At 44.0% G+C, this 22,274-nt stretch overlaps 1 protein-coding gene across 2 annotated transcripts in view; it reads right to left on the reverse strand.

Annotated features, from left to right (window-relative positions):
• DEPTOR (DEP domain containing MTOR-interacting protein) overlaps positions 1–22,274 on the reverse strand; it is a 210,112-nt gene that overhangs the window by 41,349 nt on the left and 146,489 nt on the right. For both annotated transcript variants that reach the window (XM_011941063.1, XM_011941064.1), the window contains 4 exons: positions 18,516–18,701; positions 13,604–13,738; positions 9,829–9,899; positions 7,570–7,674 (listed from right to left, as the gene is read on the reverse strand). In XM_011941063.1, coding sequence (XP_011796453.1) covers positions 7,570–7,674; positions 9,829–9,899; positions 13,604–13,738; positions 18,516–18,701 — 497 coding nt within the window. The remainder of the gene's footprint in view (positions 1–7,569; positions 7,675–9,828; positions 9,900–13,603; positions 13,739–18,515; positions 18,702–22,274) is intronic.

Genomic DNA, 22,274 nt, shown 5'->3' on the forward strand with positions numbered 1-22,274 from the left:
TTGAGGTCAGGAGTTTGAGACCAGCCTGACCAACATGGTGAAACCCTGTCTCTAATAAAAATACAAAAAAATTAGCTGGGTGTGGTGTTGCACACCTGTAATCCCAGCTACTTGGGAGGCTGAGGCAGAAGAATCACTTGAACTCGGGAGGCGGAGGTTGCGGTGAGCTGAGATTGGGCCATTACACACCAGCCTGGGCAACAAGACCGAACCTCCATCTCAAAAAAAAAAAACAAACAAACAAACAAACTTTTTTTTGGATACATTGAAATTCTAACCCCCAGTGTGATGGTATTAGAAGGTGGGGCCTTGGGAGAAAATGAGGTCATGAGGGTTGAGCCCTGATGAATGGGATTAGTACCTTTATAAGCAGACTGGAGAACTTGCTCTTGCTCTCTCTGTACTATATCACTGTTGTAAGAGTTATTAAGAAGTTATTTTAGGCAGATAGAGAGGAAAAGAGGTCCTACGGAAGTTTCATTTTTAAAGCAGCTCTTAGAGCCAGGCCAGCAACTTTTAATATGCAAATGGTGGCCATTAGAAACTGGGTCCATCCAAACATGGCAATTCCCTGGCCTTGTTGCACACATGCTCCTGGTAACATGGCTGCCCCACCTATCCCAATGTGTGTAGAACATCATGGTACCCTGCATTTGCATATTAAAAGACTAGGGTGGGAGGGCCAGCTTTTTTGGGCTACCAATCCCCTGAGCCCTGTGCAAATCAGACACCACCTCCGCCCACCTTCTTATAAAACTGGCTGGTATTTGTGGCACCTGGGGTCTCTTCTTTCGGCTGTGGAGCCCCCCTCCCTCTGTCTCTGCACGGGGGAGCATCTATTTTTGGCCGCCTCCCATCTTTCTTGCCTATTAGACTCTCTACTTCTTAAAACCACTCCACACGTGGCCATGTTGTTTTTTCCAATTTGACTCAAGACAAAGAACCTGGTGTTCCTCCACTCATTGGAGCCATATCATCATTGTTGGGATATAGCGAGAAGATGACCAACTGCAAACCAGAAAGTAGACCCTCACCAAACACCGAGTCTGCCGGCACCTTCATCTTGGACTTCCCAGACAAATGTTTATCATTTAAGCCATCAATTCTATATAGCAGCCTAAAATGACTAAGACCACATGGTGACATGAGGAGAAGTAATTGGAGAAAGACAGGAGGAATATCACAGGGTATTCAAGGAAGGTTTCTCTGAAAAATTAACATTTAATCTGAGACTTAAAGGACAACAATGGAACCAGCTATTCAGCCCTAGGCAGGAGCAAACCCAGTATCTGGGAGGAACAGAGATAAAGGCAGGGAAGGAGATAAAGATATGATAAGTAGGGCCCAGATTACAGACTTTGTAGAGCACAGAAAACATCTGAGTTTATTCTTGTTGTAATGGGGAGCCATTAGAGTATTGTGAGTGCCTGAGCCACTTAATTAGATTTTCTTTAATAGGCAGACATAAGCATAATCATGATGTACTCCTGAAATGTAAAAATTTTCCCTGACTAAAGCAGAGGATGTCTTCTAGAGGATCATGTAAAATAAGGTTATCATAGATAGTATGGTCCAGAAATGGGTTTAGACTTGATGTGATTTAAAAAAAAAAAAGATTATATCATTCAAGGTTGTAACATGAAACCAATGTTTACACAATATTCATTATACTATAACCTACAGAATAGCTGTAGTCATTCTCAGCACTTTGGGAGGCCAATGTGGGCAGATCACTTGAGGTCAGGAGTTTGAGACAAGCCTGGCCAACATGGTGAATCCTTGTCTCTACTAAAAATACAAAATGAGGTGTGGTGGCACATGCCTGTAGTCCCAGCTACTCGGGAGGCTCAAGCAGAAGAATCGCTTGAACCCGGGAGGTGGAGGTTGCAGTGAGCCAAGATCACACCACTGCACTCCAGCTTGGGTGACAAGAGTGAGACTCCGTCTAAGAAAAGGAAAAAAAAAAATAGCTTGGGGAAGGAACTAGCTTCCCTTTCAAAGTAGCAGCAAAGAGATAAGAGACAGAATTTTTTCCCCCTGGAATGATTTCTTCCTCTAGGACACGAGTATTTGGATGCTGACATTAAATGAGCTCCTGTAGAGAAAGAGCCTCGCACAGCACAGGGTCGGGTACAGAGAAGAGAAAGTTCCTTCTCTTGTTTGTTCCTTTCCCCTTTGCATTGAAAGGAAATCAGAAGCCCTGGATATAAAATTCTTCAAGGATGAGTGAAAAGTCATCAAAGGAAAAATGCAGGAAACAACTTCTCGATGTAAATGCATTGCATGGGTTGATGAAACTTTTGATGATTTCCATATTTCACGCTCCATTCTAGAATTGTAAAGCCAAACAAAAGTCCTCCAAGCCCAAGGTTTACAGATTTTATTTTTTAAAGTAAGGGAACTTTCAAAATAAGAATAACTCAAATTCAAAGATGCTGGGTCAAGCCTGGTCAACATGGTGAAACCCCATCTCTACTAAAAATGCACAAAATTAGCCAGGCATGGTGGCGCATGCCTGTAATCCCAGCTACTTGGGAGGCTGAGGCAGGAGAATCACTTGAACCCAGGAGGTGGAGGTTGCAGTGAGCCAAGATGGCATCACTGCAATCTAGGCTGGGCGACAAGAGTGAAACTCCATCTAAAAAAAAAAAAAAGTAGTTATAGCAAAAGTATAAAACTTTCACTGGATGGAGCAGCCACATAGGCCCAGCTACAGGGCTCTGCCCCCATTCAAAACCTGGAGAAAATGAGAACCCTGACTAAAGGAAGAGCCCGACATTCAGTGGAGGAAGGGACACTGAGGCACTTTACACTATCCTAGGTTAGCTCTGGACAGTCAGAGATGCCAAAAGGAGGCATGTGGTCAGAATGTTGGACAATTTCCACCACCCAGACCTCGCAGGTTAATCAGTGCCCAAGTGGGAGGATCCTTCCCACAGGGCACCCCAGGACCCTCTTGAGGACTACACACCCCAAACTCTGCAGTTTTCTGAGTTGAAGGTATCAGCAATGACAGGTTGCTGGGAACAAGCCTTTACGATTAGATTATACAAATGGCTTCTTTGTAAGTGAAATTATTCTATGACAAATGGTAAAATAGGAAAAAACTGAGTTAGTGTTTTAGGTAAGAAAATAATGTACAAAATAATTTCTAATGAATATAAACAGCTAAACTATATGGAAGGACATAGTATTTGCTGTCCTTTTAACCAACAAACAGGAATACTAAAAATGTATTCTTTGTATAGTCATGCACTGCATAATGATGTTTCAGTCAACTACGAACTGCATATATGATGGTGGTCCCATAATTTTTTTTTTTTGAAATGGAATTTCCCTCTTGTTGCCCAGGCTGGAGTGCAATGGCGTGATCTTGGCTCACTACAACCTCCGCCTCCTGGGTTCATGCGATTCTTCTGCCTCAGTCTCTTGAGTAGCTGGGACTACAGGCACCCACCAGCATGCTCAGTTAATTTTTGTATTTTTAGTAGAGACTGGGTTTCAGCATGTTGGCCAGGTAGGTCTCAACCTCCTGACCTCAGGTGATCTTCCCACCTCAGCCTCCCAGAGTGCTGGGATTACAGGCATGAGCCACTGAGCCTGGCCCCCCATCATCTTTTTTTTTTTTTTTGAGACGGAGTCTCGCTCTGTCGCCCGGGCTGGAGTGCAGTGGCCGGATCTCAGCTCACTGCAAGCTCTGCTTCCTGGGTTTACGCCATTCTCCTGCCTCAGCCTCCCGAGTAGCTGGGACTACAGGCACCTGCCACCTCACCCGGCTAGTTTTTTGTATTTTTTAGTAGAGACAGGGTTTCACCATGTTAGCCAGGATGGTCTCGATCTCCTGACCTCGTGATCCGCCCGTCTCGGCCTCCCAAAGTGCTGGGATTACAGGCTTGAGCCACCGCGCCCGGCCCCCATCATCTTTTAAGATTGCAATAAAGCTGAAAAATTTGGCTGGGCATGGTGGCTCATGCCTGTAATCCCAGCACTTTGGGAGGCCAAGGTGGTCAAGAGATCGAAACCATCCTGGCCAAAATGGTGAAACCCTGTCTCTATTAAAAATACAAAAATTAGCTGGGCGTGGTGGTGCACACCTGTAGTCCCAGCTACTTGGGAGGCTGAGGTAGGAGAATTGCTTGAACCCGGGAGGCGGAGGTTGCAGTGAGCCGAGATTGTGCCATGGCACTCCAGCCTGGGTGACAGAGCCAGACTCTTGTCTCAAAAAAAAAAAAATTGAGAGAGAATGCTTTAAAAAAATTCCCATTGCCCAGTGACATCATAGTTGTCATGGACCTTTTTCTATGTTTAGACACACAAATACCATTGTGTTACAATTGCCTACAGTATTCAGTACAGTAACATGCTGTACAGTGTTTATAGCTTAGGAGCAATAGGCTGTATCTAGGTGTGTGGTAGGCTGTCCCACCCAGGTTTCTGTAAGTACACTCCATGATGGTCACACAATCACAAAATCGCCTTAAAACCCATTTCACAGAACATAACCCTGTCATTAAGTGGTGACTTTATATTAATTCCAATGCAGTTTGGCCAAAAGCATCTTCTTAGAAGAGTTTTGGGGCTATATCTTAACAACAACGCTGATAAAGATTCCTTTTGTGTGTTTCTCTTAAATGATAAAATGTTACGTTAAACAATTTAAACAAGCTTTTTTTTCTTCTTGCCAGGTTTGTCAGAATTTTCAATATACTAATGTGCTTTGTGAATTTCTAAGAGGGGGATAAAGTATGTGGCAGTTTAAAACTGCTTTGATCAGAGAACCTCAGAACAGATGTTTTGCTGGACCAGAGAGCTGTGTATTAATACAGTGATGGAAAGGCTGCTCTAATGAACTCTGTAAAGCTCTATAACATAAGAAAACCACTGTGTACCTCTGAAGAAACTAAACATATAAACCATATGAAGCATTAGCTTATGAAATTGAAAAAATATATAAGGTAAAACATCAGTCAGGGTATATACATTAAAGAGTTAATCAGTTGACATTGCCCAGAACGGTTATGTATGTACATCAACAAAGATAAACTAAAATCAATTAATTTCACTGTACACTTGGCTAAACAAAACAAGGTCTTTAGTTGCAATGTAAACAAATTCATTGCTTTCCTCAAAAGAAATGCTCTTTAAGCCAAAGCATCATGCTAGTGAGTACACACTCAGAACTGAAGCACTGTGCCAAAATAAATTTATAGTAGGTACTTTATTGTGGAAATAAAATATAAAATTCTTCCCCAGCCAAGAGTTCCATTAGAAAATGAAAAATTCAGCCTCGGCATAGATGCAAATACTTGCTTTTTTATGAGCCCGGCCAACATTCCTACTCTGAGTTGCTTTGGTGCTGTGCCCGCTGCAGTCTTGGGAAGGTAAAAGGGCTCTGCCATGCACTGCCTTAGCCAGCAGGGCTTCCATGGCTGCCCCTGAGCACAGGACCCCAGGGCCCGTGCCTCCCCAACATGAGTGAGGTGTTCAAATCAAAAGGCGGAGGCAGCCCCTAATCACACCCGTGCTGATACCTGGGCAGGCAGTAAAGGTGCTCTTTGCTTTCTTGAGCCATTTTCTGTTGCCCACTTATTTTTTCCAGCATGCGAACCAATGCCAGAGAGCTCATGCTGGAAATTCGAGAGGCGGAGATCCCAATCATGCTTATTGCTACTCTAGGAAAAGGCTGATGGAAGAGGATGAAAGTATCAAATAAATGAACAGGGGAATGATCTTTAGCTTTTAAGCCTTCTGCATCCTCTTACGGTTTCAGATAATCAAGACAGAAATATCCTCTTATGAAACATTTCACAGACAATAGAACAAAGCTATGCTATATAAAGGTATATCAAAGCAAAACACCTCAACATCCTCTTAAATAAAAACAATGTATATAATATATATATACACAAGAAGTCTAGAAGAATATAAATCAAAATGTTAATGGCTACATTTTATAGGATGCCAATTATCAAAGCTGCTTAAAAAATGTTAACAGTAGTCATCTCTGAGTTAGGGAAGATTAGAAGTAATTTTACTTTTTTTCCTGCTCGCATATATTTTCCAAATTTTCTTGACTGTATATGTGTCTTTTTTTTTCTTTTTTTTGAGCCAGAGTCTCAGGCTCTGTCACCCAGCTTGGGGTACGTGGGTCCGATCTCAGCCCACTGCAACCTCTGCCTCCCAGGCTCAAGCAATTCTCCTGCCTCGGCCTCCTGAGTAGCTGGGACTACAGGAGTGAGCCACTACGCCTGGCTAATTTTTTGTATCTTTAGTGGAGACTGGGTTTCACCATGTTGGCCAGGCCAGTCTTGAACTCCTGACCTAAAGTTATCCACCCACCTCAGCCTCCCAATATGCTAAGATTACAGGCATGAGCCACCATACCTGGCACATATATGTATCATTTTAGTAAATATGTAAAAGTTATTTTCAAAAATCTTCCCTAATTCATTCAATAATAAATTGATGTTTGTGTAGCTCTTTGTACTTTATCAAGGTTTCCATGCATTTAATCCGTATAACAATGGGAAATAGTATGACTGTCATTTCAGAGAGGAGAAAACAGACTCTGAGATGTTACAAAACTTATTCAAAGTCAACAAGCTAGTAACTAACAGGACCAAGATCTAGATCTCCAGATCTCTTCCAAATTTCATAGCTTTTGTTTTCTTTTTCTCAATATTGGCTATGTCGTATTGGCTAGTATGTGCTACTAGATACATAAACCCCACAGGAATATACCTTGCATAGAATAGAAGCATTGGAGTTCTTACACAAAGATTTAAGCAAAGGGAAATACATAATTTTTCAAACTCAGTATTGGTTGAGGGGGAACATGTAAAACACCAGGGGAGGTTTGGAGACCAAACCTCCAAACACCAGGGAGGTAGGAAAACTTGCTCTCCTGGTTCTTATATCATATGTGCTTGACTTCATTTTAACCCCATTCAGAAAGGGAAAAGGAAATTTGACAAAAGTGAAGCCAAAACATTTAGGGAGAAAAAGTACACATGGCATCAAATAATGAAATTAAGCTAGAGGTATTTAGACACTGCTAAATGTTGTTTTGTTGTTGTTTTGTTTTGTTTTAGAGACAGAGTCTCGCTTTGTCACCCAGGCTGGAGTGCAGTGGTACGATCTTGGCTCACTGCAACCTCTGCCTCCTGGGTTCAAGCAATTCTCCTGCTTCAGCCTCCTGAGTAGCTGGGATTACAGGTGTGCGCCACCATACCTGGCTAATTTTTGTATTTTTAGTAAGGATGGGGTTTCGCTATGGTGGCCAGGCTGGTCTTCAACTCCTGACCTCAAGTGATTTGCCGGCCTTGGCCTCCGAGTGTGCTAGGATTACAGGTGTGAGCCACCACGCCCAGCTAGATACTTCTAAATGTTTATTAGAGGAGAGGGAAGACCCAGGGAAAGGTTAAAGACTTTGGAGAACAAGAAAGAGAGGGCAGAAATAGAAAAGGACACAAAATAAGATGGATTTGGATCCCTAGTAAGAATCATGGCCAATTTGGCATGAAGAACCCAAGACAGTTATAAAAGAGAGGGAGAAAGACCCGTTAGTACCTTCATTCCTGCTGCGGCTGCAGGGCCACTGGGGTCTACAGCCTGGATGTGGCATGGCTTACTTCCTCGCACCACAAAACCCCAGCCAACCGCGTCACCAACAATCTAGAGAGGAAAACCACAATTAGCAAGCAGCCGACTGTCTCCGGCAATTTGCTTATTCTTCTGAGGGAGAGAAAACCAGCCCAGGATTAAGTATGCACCGTGACATATTTTCCTCCGTTTCTCTCTCCCCTGCCAGGGGATTGAAACACTGCTTCTATCACAAACCCAGGCATCTCCCTGTAGAAAAGGTGGTAAAAAGAAATCTAACCTGTTTGGCAGAAAGAAGATGCTCCCGTGAGGGCATGATTCAATAAACAACTGGACGATGTTCTCTTTCTTAGGCTGTTATACAGTGTAATGTCAGACTCCAATAGAAGATTTAGAAAAAGTCATAACATGGTTGAAATGTCTCTCCGGATACAGTTTCTACTCTAACTTTGTTCTTTTCCCCAGTATCCAAATGATACACTCTTGATCCTGCAATGTCATGAAAGTCTAGCATAATTATGTAAATTACTAATGGTGGGAAATGAAGAGACTTGGCTTTCTTTTCTTTTCTTTTCTTTTTTTTCTTCTTGAGACAGTGTCTTGTTCTGTCACCCAAGCTGGAGTGCAGTGGTGCAATCTCAGCTCACTGCAACTCCCACCTCCCGGGTTCAAGTGATTCTCCTGCCTCAGCCTCCCGAGTGACTGGGATTACAGGCACGCAACACCATGCCTGGCTAATTTTTTGTATTTTTAGTAGAGACAGGGTTTCACCATGACAGTCAGGCTGGTCTCGAACTTCTGAGCTCAGGTGATCTGCTCGCCTCAGCCTTCCAAAGTGCTGGGATTACAGGCATGAGCCCTCACGCCCAGCTTAGACTTGGCTTTCTAAAAACACAATATTCTCCACCAAGGGGGAAAAAAATTGAAAAAGTACATAAAGTTCACAATGTACAATGTACAAGTAGACTCTAAACCAAAAGTTGTTTGGAATTAGAGAAGGCCTTTTCTATAGAAATCATTATTAGAGCTGGCAGTTTCATTCCCTGGACAGCACGTCTTTCACACATAGCCCAACCAAAACACAGCTGAAACACATTCACAACCAATTACTAACAATGTTGGCATTTAAATTAAAAATCAAAAACAAATACTTTCAAAATACAATCTGCTCTCTCTTCAATGCTGGAGACTGAGGAGAAACAGGGAGGTAAATGAAAATTTTTGTGGAAATGCTCAAGATTTTCAGGCACTTCCATGACTTTACAGTTTGTTATTTGTATATTATACTCAATTTCACTTCTGAAGGTACAGTTTATCTTTTCCTCTGGTACAGACGTGTTATCAGTGCCTTTCTCCTATTAACTCCTCAGCATTCAGAATGTGAAGCGGCCCTTAGCAAATGTTTGCTGCGTGACTGAGTGTGGATAGAATTCTCCCCCAGCCTGAGGTAATGCCACTAAAGTCAGAAGACGAAGGAGGAGTAGAAGTGTTTGGAAGAGGGTATGAACGTGAATTTGAGGAGATTGACAGAAGGAGACACGGGAAGGGGAGTGGGGGTGGTGATGCTGAGAGAAGCACTTTCATTCCATTTGAAGAAATCCAATGCAGGCAGAAGGAACCTAAAGGACCTCCAAGAAGGGGCAGGGTGTCCGGAGCTGCTCACAGCAAGTCAGAGGCTTGTGTACCTCAAGGCATGCTCACATTGTCGAAGCACCCTGCCTACGGTAGAACAATTTATCCCCCAGTTTCCTTTCTCTACCTTAACACTCCCCTCATGTTTTAAATAATGTCTAGAATTAATTATAATGCAGAAGGGATTATTGGCATCACTGGCACTTCCATTTGCCATAAAATCTAATAATAATTTAAATTACTTATAGTGGGAAATAAAATCTAAAATTATTAGATTTTAAGGCAAATGCAAGTGCCAATGATGCCAATCTTAAAATTTGCAATTAAGTTAGAATAAGCGCATAATGGAAATCTTTTCTTTAACAAAGAACACATCAAAAAAATGTTAAATGCTATATGAATAATAAAGCCTGTGAAGTCCTAATGCATCTTAGTGCCTTAAGGTCAAGAAAGCCTATTATCATAATTATGCTAAAAACAAAAAGAAAACTAGGAAAACAGTTTTCAGGTCAGTCTATAAGCTACCCATTGACACATGGACGCGGTGCAGAAAAATGGGCAGCACAGGAGAAACAGGCCAGACCATCAGCCTACCGTGAATGTCTTCCTTGCATACGGAGCCCCGGGAGTAAGGAGTTCCTCAGAGGTGACTGGTCTCTTCAGCACTGTCAGACAAACATAATGTCAAGACATAAGCACTTCCAAGTCCTCCATCCATGTATTCAGCAGCTATTTATTGATATCTCATAGGTGACCATCAGTGAGAAAAAGTAGCATAGATCCCTGCCTCACAGTTTATATTTTAGCTGAGTGGAGACAGAAAATAGCAGCAAACATACATAACCCTAAACCTATCTTACAAAGCTAAGGAAAAAAAGAAAGGGAAGGAAAGCAAGAGTGCTGGGGGTGGGGATAAGAGGATAAGTCAATTTTTTTTTCTTTCTTTCTTTTTTTTTTGTGAGACGGAGCTTTGCCCTTGTCGTCCAGGCTGGAGTGCAATGATGCGATCTCGGCTCACTGCAACCTCCACCTCCTGGATTCAAGCAATTCTCCCACCTCAGTCTCCTGAGTAGCTGGGATTACAGGCACCCAACACCACATCTGACTAATGTTTGTATTTTTAGTAGAGACAGGGTTTCACCATGTTGGCCAGGCTGGTCTTGAACTCGTGACCTCAGGCAATCCGCCCGCCTCAGCCTCCCAAAGTGCTGGGATTACAAGCATGAGCCACCCGGCCTCATTTCCTTCTTAACACCTAGGACTGCATGTACACACTGCTTTCTGCCCTGAGTAATAATGCTAGTGAGCTTTTCGGAGTATTTAACATGTGCTAGAGAGGCACCATGCGAGGTGATGTGAATATATTAACTCACTTAATCATCACAAGAATGAACGAGTTAGGATCGTTGTTGTCCCCATTTTATAACTGCAAAAACAACCTTAGAAAAGTTAAATTGATTGTGTCCAAGGTTCCAGAGCTAATGGGTGGCAGAAGTAGAATCAAACTCAGGTGTGAGACACCAGCGCCCACACTCTCAGTTACTGTGCCACACTCACTCTGGGCCATGCTGTCCTGCAAGCAAAAGAAAGGGTCTAGAAGCTCAGGAAGATAGTGGCATGCCGTCCTCCTCACATCAGCTTGCTGCTGTTGCCTACCAAGACAGCAGACAGCAGCCAATTCCTGACTTGTGGCTGCCTAAAACCCACTGATAATGAATCTCCCCATCCATCCTGTGCTCACTAAGAACTGGAGAGGGGCTGTCATATCCTCCCCAAATAGCCAGGGGGTCAGGGGACAGGGACCATTCTAAACCAGCTCTGTAGACATCGTGAACTTGAAGTGCCACAGATAAACAGAAAAGCCCCAGCCACGGGGCCTAACCTGGTGAAGTGGCATCCTCCGATCCCCTTTGCTGGTGAGAGTCAGAGGTCAGGTACCAGTTCTGGAATGAGTGCGCAGCAGACAAGGAAAGGGAGCGCGGGGAGAGGCCTGATGATCCACCAGGCAGCTGGGCCTTGCCCGCTGGTTACATGCGTGGCCTTCTGGTCTGACAAGCACCCTTTCAGTGAAAGGCAATCCAGTGCTTCTTGTTGAGGTGACAGTTTGCTGATCTTATCACCTTTGCTTTCAGAAATCTCATGAAAGTGAAAATTAATTTATGGTCACTAAACAAGAGGGAGTAGGTCAAACATCAAGATGGAAATAGTATCTCTCAGCAGATGGATGGGAGATAAGAAAAGTGGTCAATATTTGAGGACTGAGATCTTTTTTATTCCCTGTCAGATAACTCTCTCTCCACTCCCCATAAACCCTCAGGGGCTTATGAATTTGGATACATGAATCACACCGTACTATTTGGCAGCAGTGCTGACCATTCATGTTAATGCACTTCTCTCCTCTTTATTATGTTGAAAAATGTAGAAACTTTGAGGCCCAGGAAACGCTTTTTTCTTTTCATATCCTTGGAAGCTTATTTGCTTATTACAATGATACCGATAACATCAATATCTTTAGTACTGTTTTTTTTTGTGTCTGGCGTAGGGCATTTATATACAGTACTAAAAAACATATCCTGGTATATTTAGGATAATTAATTTTTAAATGCATCACCGTGAAGGCCTGATCATCTGCTTGAGAAAAAAAATCACAGATGAGCTCACTAGGTCTTGGGAACCCTCTCAAGAGTGAGAGAGAAGCTTGTCAAACTATGGGTAAGATGTGGGATTTACAAACCACAGCTCAGTCCTGACAGCTCTTGTCCTTGGAGACCCACGAAAGGAAACAAGACCTTTCTCTTCTGCTTGCATAACAGTAAACTCTTCCCTTTGACCCAGAGGCAAGGAGAAAGAGGAAACAATACTAACCTACCTCAGAGAACATGGATTTTGCTGCTAATTTCAGTAATTAACACTTTTTTCATATTCTATCATAAGCAATCAAAAGCATGTAAAATGGTTATGGCACCACTGACCCTTTTATTGAAACTGAGATCTTTTGCTTTTAACTTTGAGGATGCCTGTCAGATTTCTATGAAGGCTTCAAACATCCGATTTCTAAGAATTCAGTTCTCCTTTTTCATTCTGCTTTATCAGCAAACTGCAGGAATTGAAAAACCTAGCACTCAACGACTCTTCAGCCAGTACAGTGTGGAAGCAAGTTTCCTCATTCACTTACAGGTTACATTTATTCTTGCCGCTAACTCTCCAGAAGGCAGCAAAAAAAGAAAAAAAGTTAGATCAGGGAAAAGAGCCACCTTCCTAGATAATAGCATTAGATGACAGAGTTTTCTCTCAAAGCCTTTTCAACCACATCGATTAGTCCTTATTCTTACTAACATGAAATATTTTGTTTTGTTCTCTAAAGAGGTGGTGTATTCATTGAGTTGGGGGTTATGACCTGTCATCTTTGTATTCCCAAGATCTAATAATAAGGAAACAACATGAACAAAAGGAACAGAGCCTCTTCCTTGAAGGTGACAAACTGGACAGTGCCTTAAACAAATGGGTCTGAGAGTGTTTTCTGGCAGTTGCTGTAGTGATGGACCACATGTCCTCATCCTGGCAAGGAGAACAGTGAGGACATGAGATGGGTAAGGGATAATGAGAAAGGGTAGCTTCAGTGGATTACCAGTTCCTGGGGGGTTAACTGATTGGGTGGAAGAAGGATTGTTTCTAAGTACATGTTCACCAACAATCTTTGTGCCTAGATTTTTTTCCTAGAATATAAAGGCCATGGAGGTTGAGGAGCAGATTTTGAAACCACAAGGCACCCAGGGTCAATTCCAGGGATAGTTGGGTTTGCACACATCCATGCTTCTTCCTTAAGGGTGTTGGGCCCCAACAGATCTTTGCATTGGCTGCATTTGGGGGAAGTGCTGTTTCCCCTGCTGTGAATACTGTTACACACACTGACCAAAACCCCCTTCAGGGCTCAGGAACTCCTCCCAGCTCAGGGAGTGCTAATGGCATGGCGACAGCCCTCAGCTGTCTTGGGAACCATCTCTCTGAAGACAGCTGCTTCGCCCAAGGTCATGCCCTCCTCCCAGGGGCAGCCAATATCTAGTAAGTGGCCAACACGTGGATCTAAAGGCCCAGCCCCCTCAACACAACTCCAGGCAACTTAGAAGGGCCATCCCAGCTCCTGAGGTCTTATTGGGTCAATGACAGCCTTCACTGAGACTGGGCTACAACCCAATTTTTCCTTCAGCCCAATTCTTCCTTCCCTTCATTCAACATGTGTGGACCCCAAGAGCATGCTCTAACTTATTAGAACCCACACGCTAGTCTCCCGCTATCTCAGATTCTGCTTCCCAGGGACCTGCCCAAGTCCCCACAGTCTTAGGAATGGGGCCACCTTTTGGGCACTCACCGGATTTGGGGTTGCAGAGCACAGGCGGGCTGCTGCTGAGGGTGGGGCTGCTGCTGAAGTAGCCGCTGCTGCCACAGCTGCTCATGCTGCTCCTCCTCACTGCAGACACGATCTTGATCTCCTTGCTGGGGCTCACTGTGTAGGCCAGAGAACATACACAGTCAACGAGGGGATGTTCTCGGCTCACTAGAGCACATAGGCTTTCAACTGCAAGGTCCAGGGAGGCCAGGAAAAAGCACACTGGTCTTAGTGGCAGAAAAACAAGAGCTTGAGTTGCAGCTCTATCACTTACTTTATATTATATTATTTTATTTTTTTGAGATGGAGTCTCACCCTGTTGCACAGGCTGGAGTATAGTGACACAACCTGGGCTCACTGCAACCTCTGCCTCCTGGGTTCATGCAACTCTCTTGCCTCAGCCTCCTGAGTAGCTGGGACCAGAGGTGCCCATCACCATACCCGGCTAATTTTTGTACTTTTAGTAGAGATTGGGTTTCACCATGTTGGCCAGGCTGGTCTTGAACTCCTGGCCTCAAGTGATCCACCCATCTCAGCCTCCCAAAGCACTAGGATTACAGACGTGAGCCACCATGCCTGGCCAGCTCTGCCACTTGTAGCACAACTTGGGGTCACCTCAGGGAAGCTCTCTGAGCCTAAATTTCCCTGACTGTAAAGTGAGAACAATGCTGTCTTACAGGATTGTGCAAGGGGTGGGTTATATCATGTGCATGAAAAAATGATATTATTTCAAGAACTACCACATCCCTGCTGAGCAGTCCTTGCTAGGCTATAAATGACATGCCAGTTACACGGGATGAATCAACAGTGAAAATAAATGCCTTCTGATTTCAAATAAAACCATTAATCAGGCTGGGCCCGGTGGCTCATGCCTGTAATCCCAGCACTTTGGGAGGCCGAGGTGAGTGGATCATGAGGTCAGGAGTTCAAGACCAGCCTGGCCAACATGGTGAAACCCCATCTCTGCTAAAACCACAAAAATTAGCCAGGTGTGGTGGCACGTACTTGTAATCCCAGCTACTTGGGAAGCTGAGGAAGGAGAATTGCTTGAACCCAGGAGGCAGAGACTGCAGTGAACCAAGATTGCACCACTGCACTCCAGCCTGGGCGACAGAGTGAGACTCTGTCTGGCAAAAAATAAAAAACAAAAAGGATTAATCATCCAGAGCCATAGAAGAAGGAGCTTAAAATACAGAGCACACATTCAGGCTTTGAGTGTGTATGTAAGGCAGTATCTTTACTTTTCTGATTTGGTTCTCTGTCATGGAGTAGGCTGGCTCTCAACATGGGGAAGGTATATGACTGAATGAAAGAAATCATGGAGACCCTGGCACGTGGGAAGCACAAAATAAATGCTGGTGTTCATGGTCATGATGTGGTTCGAATACATGTCCCCACCCAAATCTCATGTTGAAAGGTAATCCCTAATGTTGGAAGTGGTGCCTGATGGGAGGTGACTGGATCACGGGGGTGGATTCTCACGAATGGTTCCATCCCCATTACACTGTCCTCACCATAGTAAGTGAGTTCTTGTGAGATCTGGTTGTTTAAAAGTATGTGGCACCTCCACCCCCGACCCCTGCCACTCCCACTTGCGCCATGTGAGACCCCTACTCCCACTTCACCTTCAATCATGATTGGAAGCTTCCTGAGGTCTCCCCAAAAGCAGATGCCACCATCCTTCCTGTTTTGCCTGCAGAACGGTGAGCCAATTAAACTTCTTTTCTTGATATTAGGTTGGTGCAAAAGTCATCGCGGTTTTTGCATTAATAGTAATTTCTGTGCCCCAGGCACCAAGCCAAGCTTGGGTGCATGAAGCTTGGTGCGAGTTAAACTGATGTTAGCTAAAGCTGGTGGACAGACTAGGAAGTGACAATGAGACCACTTACAACTATAGGACATTTCTGTGTCCCATTACTTTTTGCAATTTTGCCATTACTTTTCACAACAAAAACCATGATGACCTTTGCATTAACCTAATAAACTACTCAATCTCAGTTATTCCTTTATAGCAATTCAATAATGGACTAATACAGGTTACCATGGTTATTATATCCTTCTACTCATCATTATCACTTGTTCAGGTCTATTGGGCCCACTCAAGAAACAGGCAAACCCTTGCTTGTGAGAAAGTAAAATCACTCTGTAGAAGTTTGCAATGTTAAGGAGACATATATCTAGTGTGTCTTCTTGACCTGACCAGATTGGCCTGGGAGCACAGGATTAGCCTCCTGACCCTCAGCCAGTCTTTCTTTTCCCACAGAAGCTCATGCTTCTTTCTCTCCTCCAGATGGCTGCGTCTGAGGTACCCGGGTGTGGGGGATCGGGGAGGTGGTGGCATATTAGAAGCACTGGAGTAAACAAAACTGCGGTGAGCTCAACTGGTGTTAGCTATAGCTGGTGGACTGAGCTCTGCCCACCACTTCCTAATTTCGTGTAAGCCACTTAATTGCTCTGTATCTTAATCTCTTCAACTGTAAAATAGGGATAAGAAAAGTCCTTTCTCTTAGGCTTACAGTAAGAATTAAATGAGAAAATTCATATAACCAAGCTTGGCTCAGGGCCTGGGGCACAGAAATGTCTCAATACATATAGTTGTTTTGTTTTGAGACAGAGTCTCGCTCTGTCACTGAGGCTGAAGTGCAGTGACGAGATCGCTGCTCACTGTAACCTCCGCTTCCCGGGTTCAAGTGATTCTCGTCCTCAGCCTCCTGGGTAGCTAAGATTACAGGCACCCACCACCACACCCAGCTAATTTTTGTATTTTTAATAGAGACAGGGTTTCACTTTGTTGCCCAGGCTGGTCTCAAACTCCTGACCTCAGGTGATCCTCCCACCTTGGCCTCCCAAAGTACTGGGATTACAGGCGTAAGCCACCACACCTGGCCTCAATACATATAGTTGTGGCCAGGTGCAGTGGTTCACAACTATAATCCCAGAACTTTGGGAGACTGAGGCAGGCGGATCACCTGAGGTCGGGAGTTCAAGACCAGTATGACCAACATGGAGAAACCCTGACTCTACTAAAAATACAAAATTAGCTGGGCGTGGTGGCACATGCCTGTAATCCCAGCTACCCAGGAGGCTGAGGCAGGAGAATCGCTTGAACCTGAGAGGCGGAGGTTGCAGTGAGCCAGGATCACGCCATTGCACTCCAGCCTGGGCAACAAGAGTGAAACTCCATTGCAAAATAATATAAAACAAATTAAATAAATAAATAAATAAAATACATATAGTTGTAAGTGCTCTCACTGTCATCTCCTGTTTATAACCAAGTCATGACACTTTCATATTGTGCTGGGTTAAGCCCAGTAGTTTCAAACCTTAAACCAATCAGTTTCTCGAGATAACACCAAGTTTTCAGGGCAGTTCAAGATACCCCTTTAAGCACCTCACCCTCTTAAACAGACGGACACTTACTTCAAGTTCACATTTTCTGGATGCACTCATTTGTGAGCACCAATCACATCATTTTTGTTTTCCTCTTACACCCTCATGGACAGACAGATCAGCCGTATCAGCACTCACGATCAATGGAGGGACAGCTGTCACAGCCAGGTCACCCTTACATCCAATCACCATCATTTCCATCACAGCTAACTGCACATCTGAGACTGTCGGACTTTAACTGTAACACCCCCGGCTGCTATGCTCTGTGAGACTTGTATCAGCTTTGCATTGTTCTTGTTTGTTCTCTGTCACCCACTGATAATGGGTGGATAACTAGTCTTTTTTTTGTGGTTACCGGTGTAAATGCCCACAGAAATAATCTTCTTATTCATCTTTGAAATGGATAGCTTTTTGAAGTTGTGATTCACAAAACTGAATAATTAAATGATATGTAAAGACTACTTGTAAGGCCGGGCATGGTAGCTCATGCCTGTAATCCCAGCACTTCAGGAGGCCAAGGTAGGAGGATCATGAGGTCAGGAGTTTGAGACTAGCCTGGTCAACATAGTGAAACCCCCGTCTCTACTAAAAATACAAAAATTAGCCAGGCATGGTGATGCACGCTTGTAGTCCCAGCTACTTGGGAGGCTGAGGCAGGAGAATCGCTTGAACCCGGGAGGCAGAAGTTGTGGTGACCCAAGAGCGCACCACTGTACCCTAGCCTGGGCAACAGAGTGAGACTCCATCTAAAAAACCAAACAAACAAAAACTTGTATTTATTTATTTATTTTTAAATTTTTTGGACAGACAAGGTCTTGCTAAATAGTCCAGCCTAGTCTCAAACTCCTGACCTCAAGTGATTCTCCCACCTCAGCCTCCCAAGTAGCTGAGATTTATAAGTGTGCGCCACCATGCCAGGCAAGAATGGTTTGAAATGAAAAATAAATAAGGTATGAGTGAGAGCATGAGAGGCCTTCTATAATTCAAATACATAATTTTATAAAACAGAGTCCTGGCATCTAAGTTGGCTGTGCAAGAAAAACTTAGGGTTTCAGAATTTTTTTCATACTTCTTGGTTATGAATAACTAAAAATTCTTTTTTTTGAGATGGAGTCTCACTCTTTCACCCAGGCTGGAGTGCAGTGGCGTGATCTCAGCTCACTGCAAGCTCCGCCTCCCAGGTTCAGGCCATTCTCCTGCCTCAGCCTCCCAAGTAGCTGGGACCACAGGCACCTGCCACCACGCCCGGCTAATTTCTTGTATGTTTAGTAGAGACAGGGTTTCACCGTGTTAGCCAGGATGATCTTGATCTCCTGGCCTCGTGATCCACCCGCCTCGGCCTCCCAAAGTGCTGGGATTACAGGCATGAGTCACCACACCCAGCCATGAATAAGTAAAAAGTCTACTCTCTCATAGAGAACAGAATTTCACAAAGGTGAGTCAAGGCTCCACTATTTCTCAAAAGACAAACACTTGAGCTCCAATAAACGCTGGGATGGCATACCTGACATAAAGCTGGTAGATTTCCGATTGTCATGGCTCTGCTTCCTCAGGCAGAAAGGACTGTCATGAGTTTCCTGGGAGGAGGGGGACTTTTCATTGAGCAGCTCCATCAGTCTTCGCCTCCGCCGGAAGTTCATTCTAAACTGGTAGAGAAGATTGCTGTCCACAAATGGGTGCTTGTTGGACACTGGGGAGAAAAAAAAAACAGCCAATGAGGACTATCTGGCATCTAGGACTATCTGGCATCCTGGACACTGAGCACTACAGCCAAAGGACCACAGGCAACAGGGGCAAAAGTCTCAAGAAAGACTTCTCTTCCACAGATGCCACATGAGATGCTGTCCATCCATCCATGGTCCCAAGTTCTTTCCACATGGCATGCACTTTAAAAATTTGCTAACCAGTTCTTCTGGGGAACTTTGTTTGACCTTGCCTTCAATCTGAGTTCTATTCTTCCTAGTGTTCTTCTGGCCCCTGTGCTGCCTCCACCAAAGCACTGATAACTGCACCCTCACTGTCTGCCCCCTTCTCTGTCTTTCCTTCTAAACTCTAAGCTCTTTGGGGCAGTGATCACAGCCTCACTTACTCATGTGTCCCCAGTGCCCAGCAGAGACCTTGTCCCATAGCAACACTCGATTCTTTCTTTTTTTTTTGAGATGGTGTCTTGCTCTGTCACCCAGACTGGAGTGCAATGACATGATCTCGGCTCACTGCAACCTCCGCCTCCTGGGTTCAGGCGATTCTCCTGCCTCAGCCTCCCAAGTATCTGGGATTACAGGTGCCCACTACCACATCTGGCTAATTTTTGTATTTTTCGTAGAGATGGGGTTGCACCATGTTGGCCAGGCTGGTCTCGAACTCCTAACCTCAAGTGATCCACTTGCCTCAGCCTTCCGAAATGCTAGGATTACAGGCGTGAGCCACCACGCCTGCCCCCTCAATTCATTTTTAAAAACTTTTTATTTTGAGGACGGGTGCAGTGGCTCACATTTGTAATCCCAGCACTTTGGGAAGCCAAGATGGGTGGATCACTCGAGGTCAGGAGTTTGACACCAGCCTGGCCAACATGGTGAATCACCATCTCTACTAAAAATACAAAAATTAGCCGGGTGTGGCGGCATGCACCTGTAATTCCAGCTACTCGGGAGGCTGAGGCATAAGAATCACTTGAACCCAGGAGGCAGACATTGCAGTGAGCCGAGATTGTACCATTGCACTCCAGCCTGGGCAACAGGGCAGGACTCTGTCTCAGAAAAAACAAAATAACTTCTTATTTTGAGATAATTAGAGACTTACAGGGAGTTGCAAAGAAAATACAGAGACCACACACTGTATGATTCCATTCATATGGAATGTCCAAAACAGGGACATTTCTGGAGACAGAAGTATACTGGTGGTTGCCAGGGGATGGAGGGGGGCCTTGGGGTTGGGTTGGGAGGGGTATTAGCTACAGCATGCAATTTCTTTTTGAGGTGATGAAAATGTTCTAAAATTGCCTGTTGTGATGATTGCAAAACTCTGTAAATATGCTAAGAACCACTCAATTGTACACTTTAATGAATTGCTTGGTATGTGAACTATATCTTAATAAAGCTGTTTAAAAAATTCGACAGAGTACAGAGAGTTCCTGGGTACCCTTCACCCAGATTTCCCCAATGGTAACCCCTTACATAAATAACTATAGTACAATATCAAACCAGAATGTTGACATCGGTACAGTCTACAGCCCTTATTCAGATGTCACCAGCTTTTACATGCACTCATTTGTGTGTGTGAGTGTGCATGTGTGTGCATGAGCACATATAGTTCAATGCAGTTTTATCACATGTAGAGATTTTTGTAATCACCAGGACAACATGACAAAGGAGCTCTCTCCCTGTGTTTCCCCTCTATGGTCTCCTTCACTGAGTTCCTGATGCCTGGCAGCCACCTTTGCTCTCCATCTCTATAATGTTATCACTTTTAGAACAGTATGTAAGTAGAATCATACTGTCTGTTGCCATTTATGTTTGATGTTTAATACATAAATAAATGGTTATCCAATAATAAAGCCTACTTAGTCCCTAAGGAAATCTATACTTTATTTATTTACCAATTTATTTAGAGATAGAGACTCACTCTGTTGTCCAGGCTGGAGTGCAGTGGCATGATCATAGCTCACTGCAGCCTCAAACTCTTGGGCTCAAGCAATCCTCCTGCCTCAAACTCCCGAGTAACTAGGACTACAGACACACACCACTGTGCCCAGCCCAAATCCACACTTTACAGTGATATGATCATGCCAGCGTGTCAACTTGAAATTAGTAATAACAAGAGCTAGCCCTCATATAGCATGTCCTATAAACCCAGCATGACCTTAAGTGTCTTATATGTTCTAATTCCTTTAATTATCACAACAGCTTGGGATATAGGTACCACTATTTTATTTCCTTTTTTTTTTTTTTTTTTTTTGAGACAGTTTCACTCTTGTTATCCAGGCTGGCGTGCAATGGCACAATCTCAGCTCCCCACAACCTCCACCTCTCGGGTTCAAGCGATTCTCCTGCCTCAGGCTCCCAAGTTGCTGGGATTACAGGCATGTACCACCAGACCTGGCTAATTTTGTATTTTTAGTAGAGATGGGGTTTCTCCATGTTGATTAGGCTGGTTTCGAACTCCTGACCTCAGGTTATCCGCCCGCCTCAACCTCCCAAAGCTCTGGGATTACAGGCGTGAGCCACTGCGCCCAGCTTATTTTATTTCTTATTTTTTTTCCTATTTTTGATGAGGAAACTGAAGTCCAAAGGTTTAGGAAGTCACCCCAAAAAGACACAGTAAATGGCAGAGGTAGAAATATAACACAGTATCTGATTCCACAGTCCAAGTTCCAAGCCACTGCTCTTACTGCTTCTATGAGAAACTATTCCTTCTCTAGATCATTATAAAAATCAAAACCATGTCCCACAAAACTGCTCATGTATGACTATCAGTCTGAAGGTACACCCAATTTTATACGATTTATATCTTAGAAATCCATTGAGATTTATTTATCGCCTCAATTTTACACTTTGAGTTCATGATTCTTGGAGCTATAGTGCAGGTGGTACATCAGGCCCCAAAAGCCATGTTCCTGGGTCATTTCTATTCATCTGCAGAGTCATCAGGAACTCTGCAAACTGGTCACTATCATGCAGACGTCTCATGCAACTTTCCCCCCAAAGCAAAAAACTTGAATAGACAACACAAAAACAGAAGACACACAAATATCTAATCAGCACATGAAAACAGGGTCAACCTCATTAGTCAATACGGAAATACACATTAAAACCCCACAATGAGGCCAGGTGCGGTGGCTCATGCCTGTAATTCCAGCACTTTGGGAGGCCGAGGCGGGCAAATCACTTGAAGTCAGGAGTTCAAGACTAGCCTGGCCAAGATGTGGAAACCCAGCCTCTGCTAAAAATACAAAAATTAGCCAGGCATGGAGCGTGCCTTTAGTCCCAGCTACTCAAGAGGCTGAGATGGAAGGATCGCTTGAGCCTGGGAGTCGGAGGTTGCAGTGAGCCAAGATCACTTCATTGCACTCCAGCCTGGGTGACAGAGCGAGACTCCACTTTTTTGTTGTTGTTTGATCATCCATCTATTTATTCAACTACCATGTATTGAGTTAGGTTAACTATATACCAGGTACTTTTCTTTCCCAATGTTTTAGGAAAAACTGGTAAAAACAGAAGTTAAACAAAAAATTCAATCCTGGCAACTTTTTTTTGGATTGTAAAAT

The sequence above is a fragment of the Colobus angolensis genome, unplaced genomic scaffold (assembly GCF_000951035.1).
Source record: "Colobus angolensis palliatus isolate OR3802 unplaced genomic scaffold, Cang.pa_1.0 Scaffold198, whole genome shotgun sequence".
Taxonomy (NCBI): Eukaryota; Metazoa; Chordata; class Mammalia; order Primates; family Cercopithecidae; genus Colobus; species Colobus angolensis.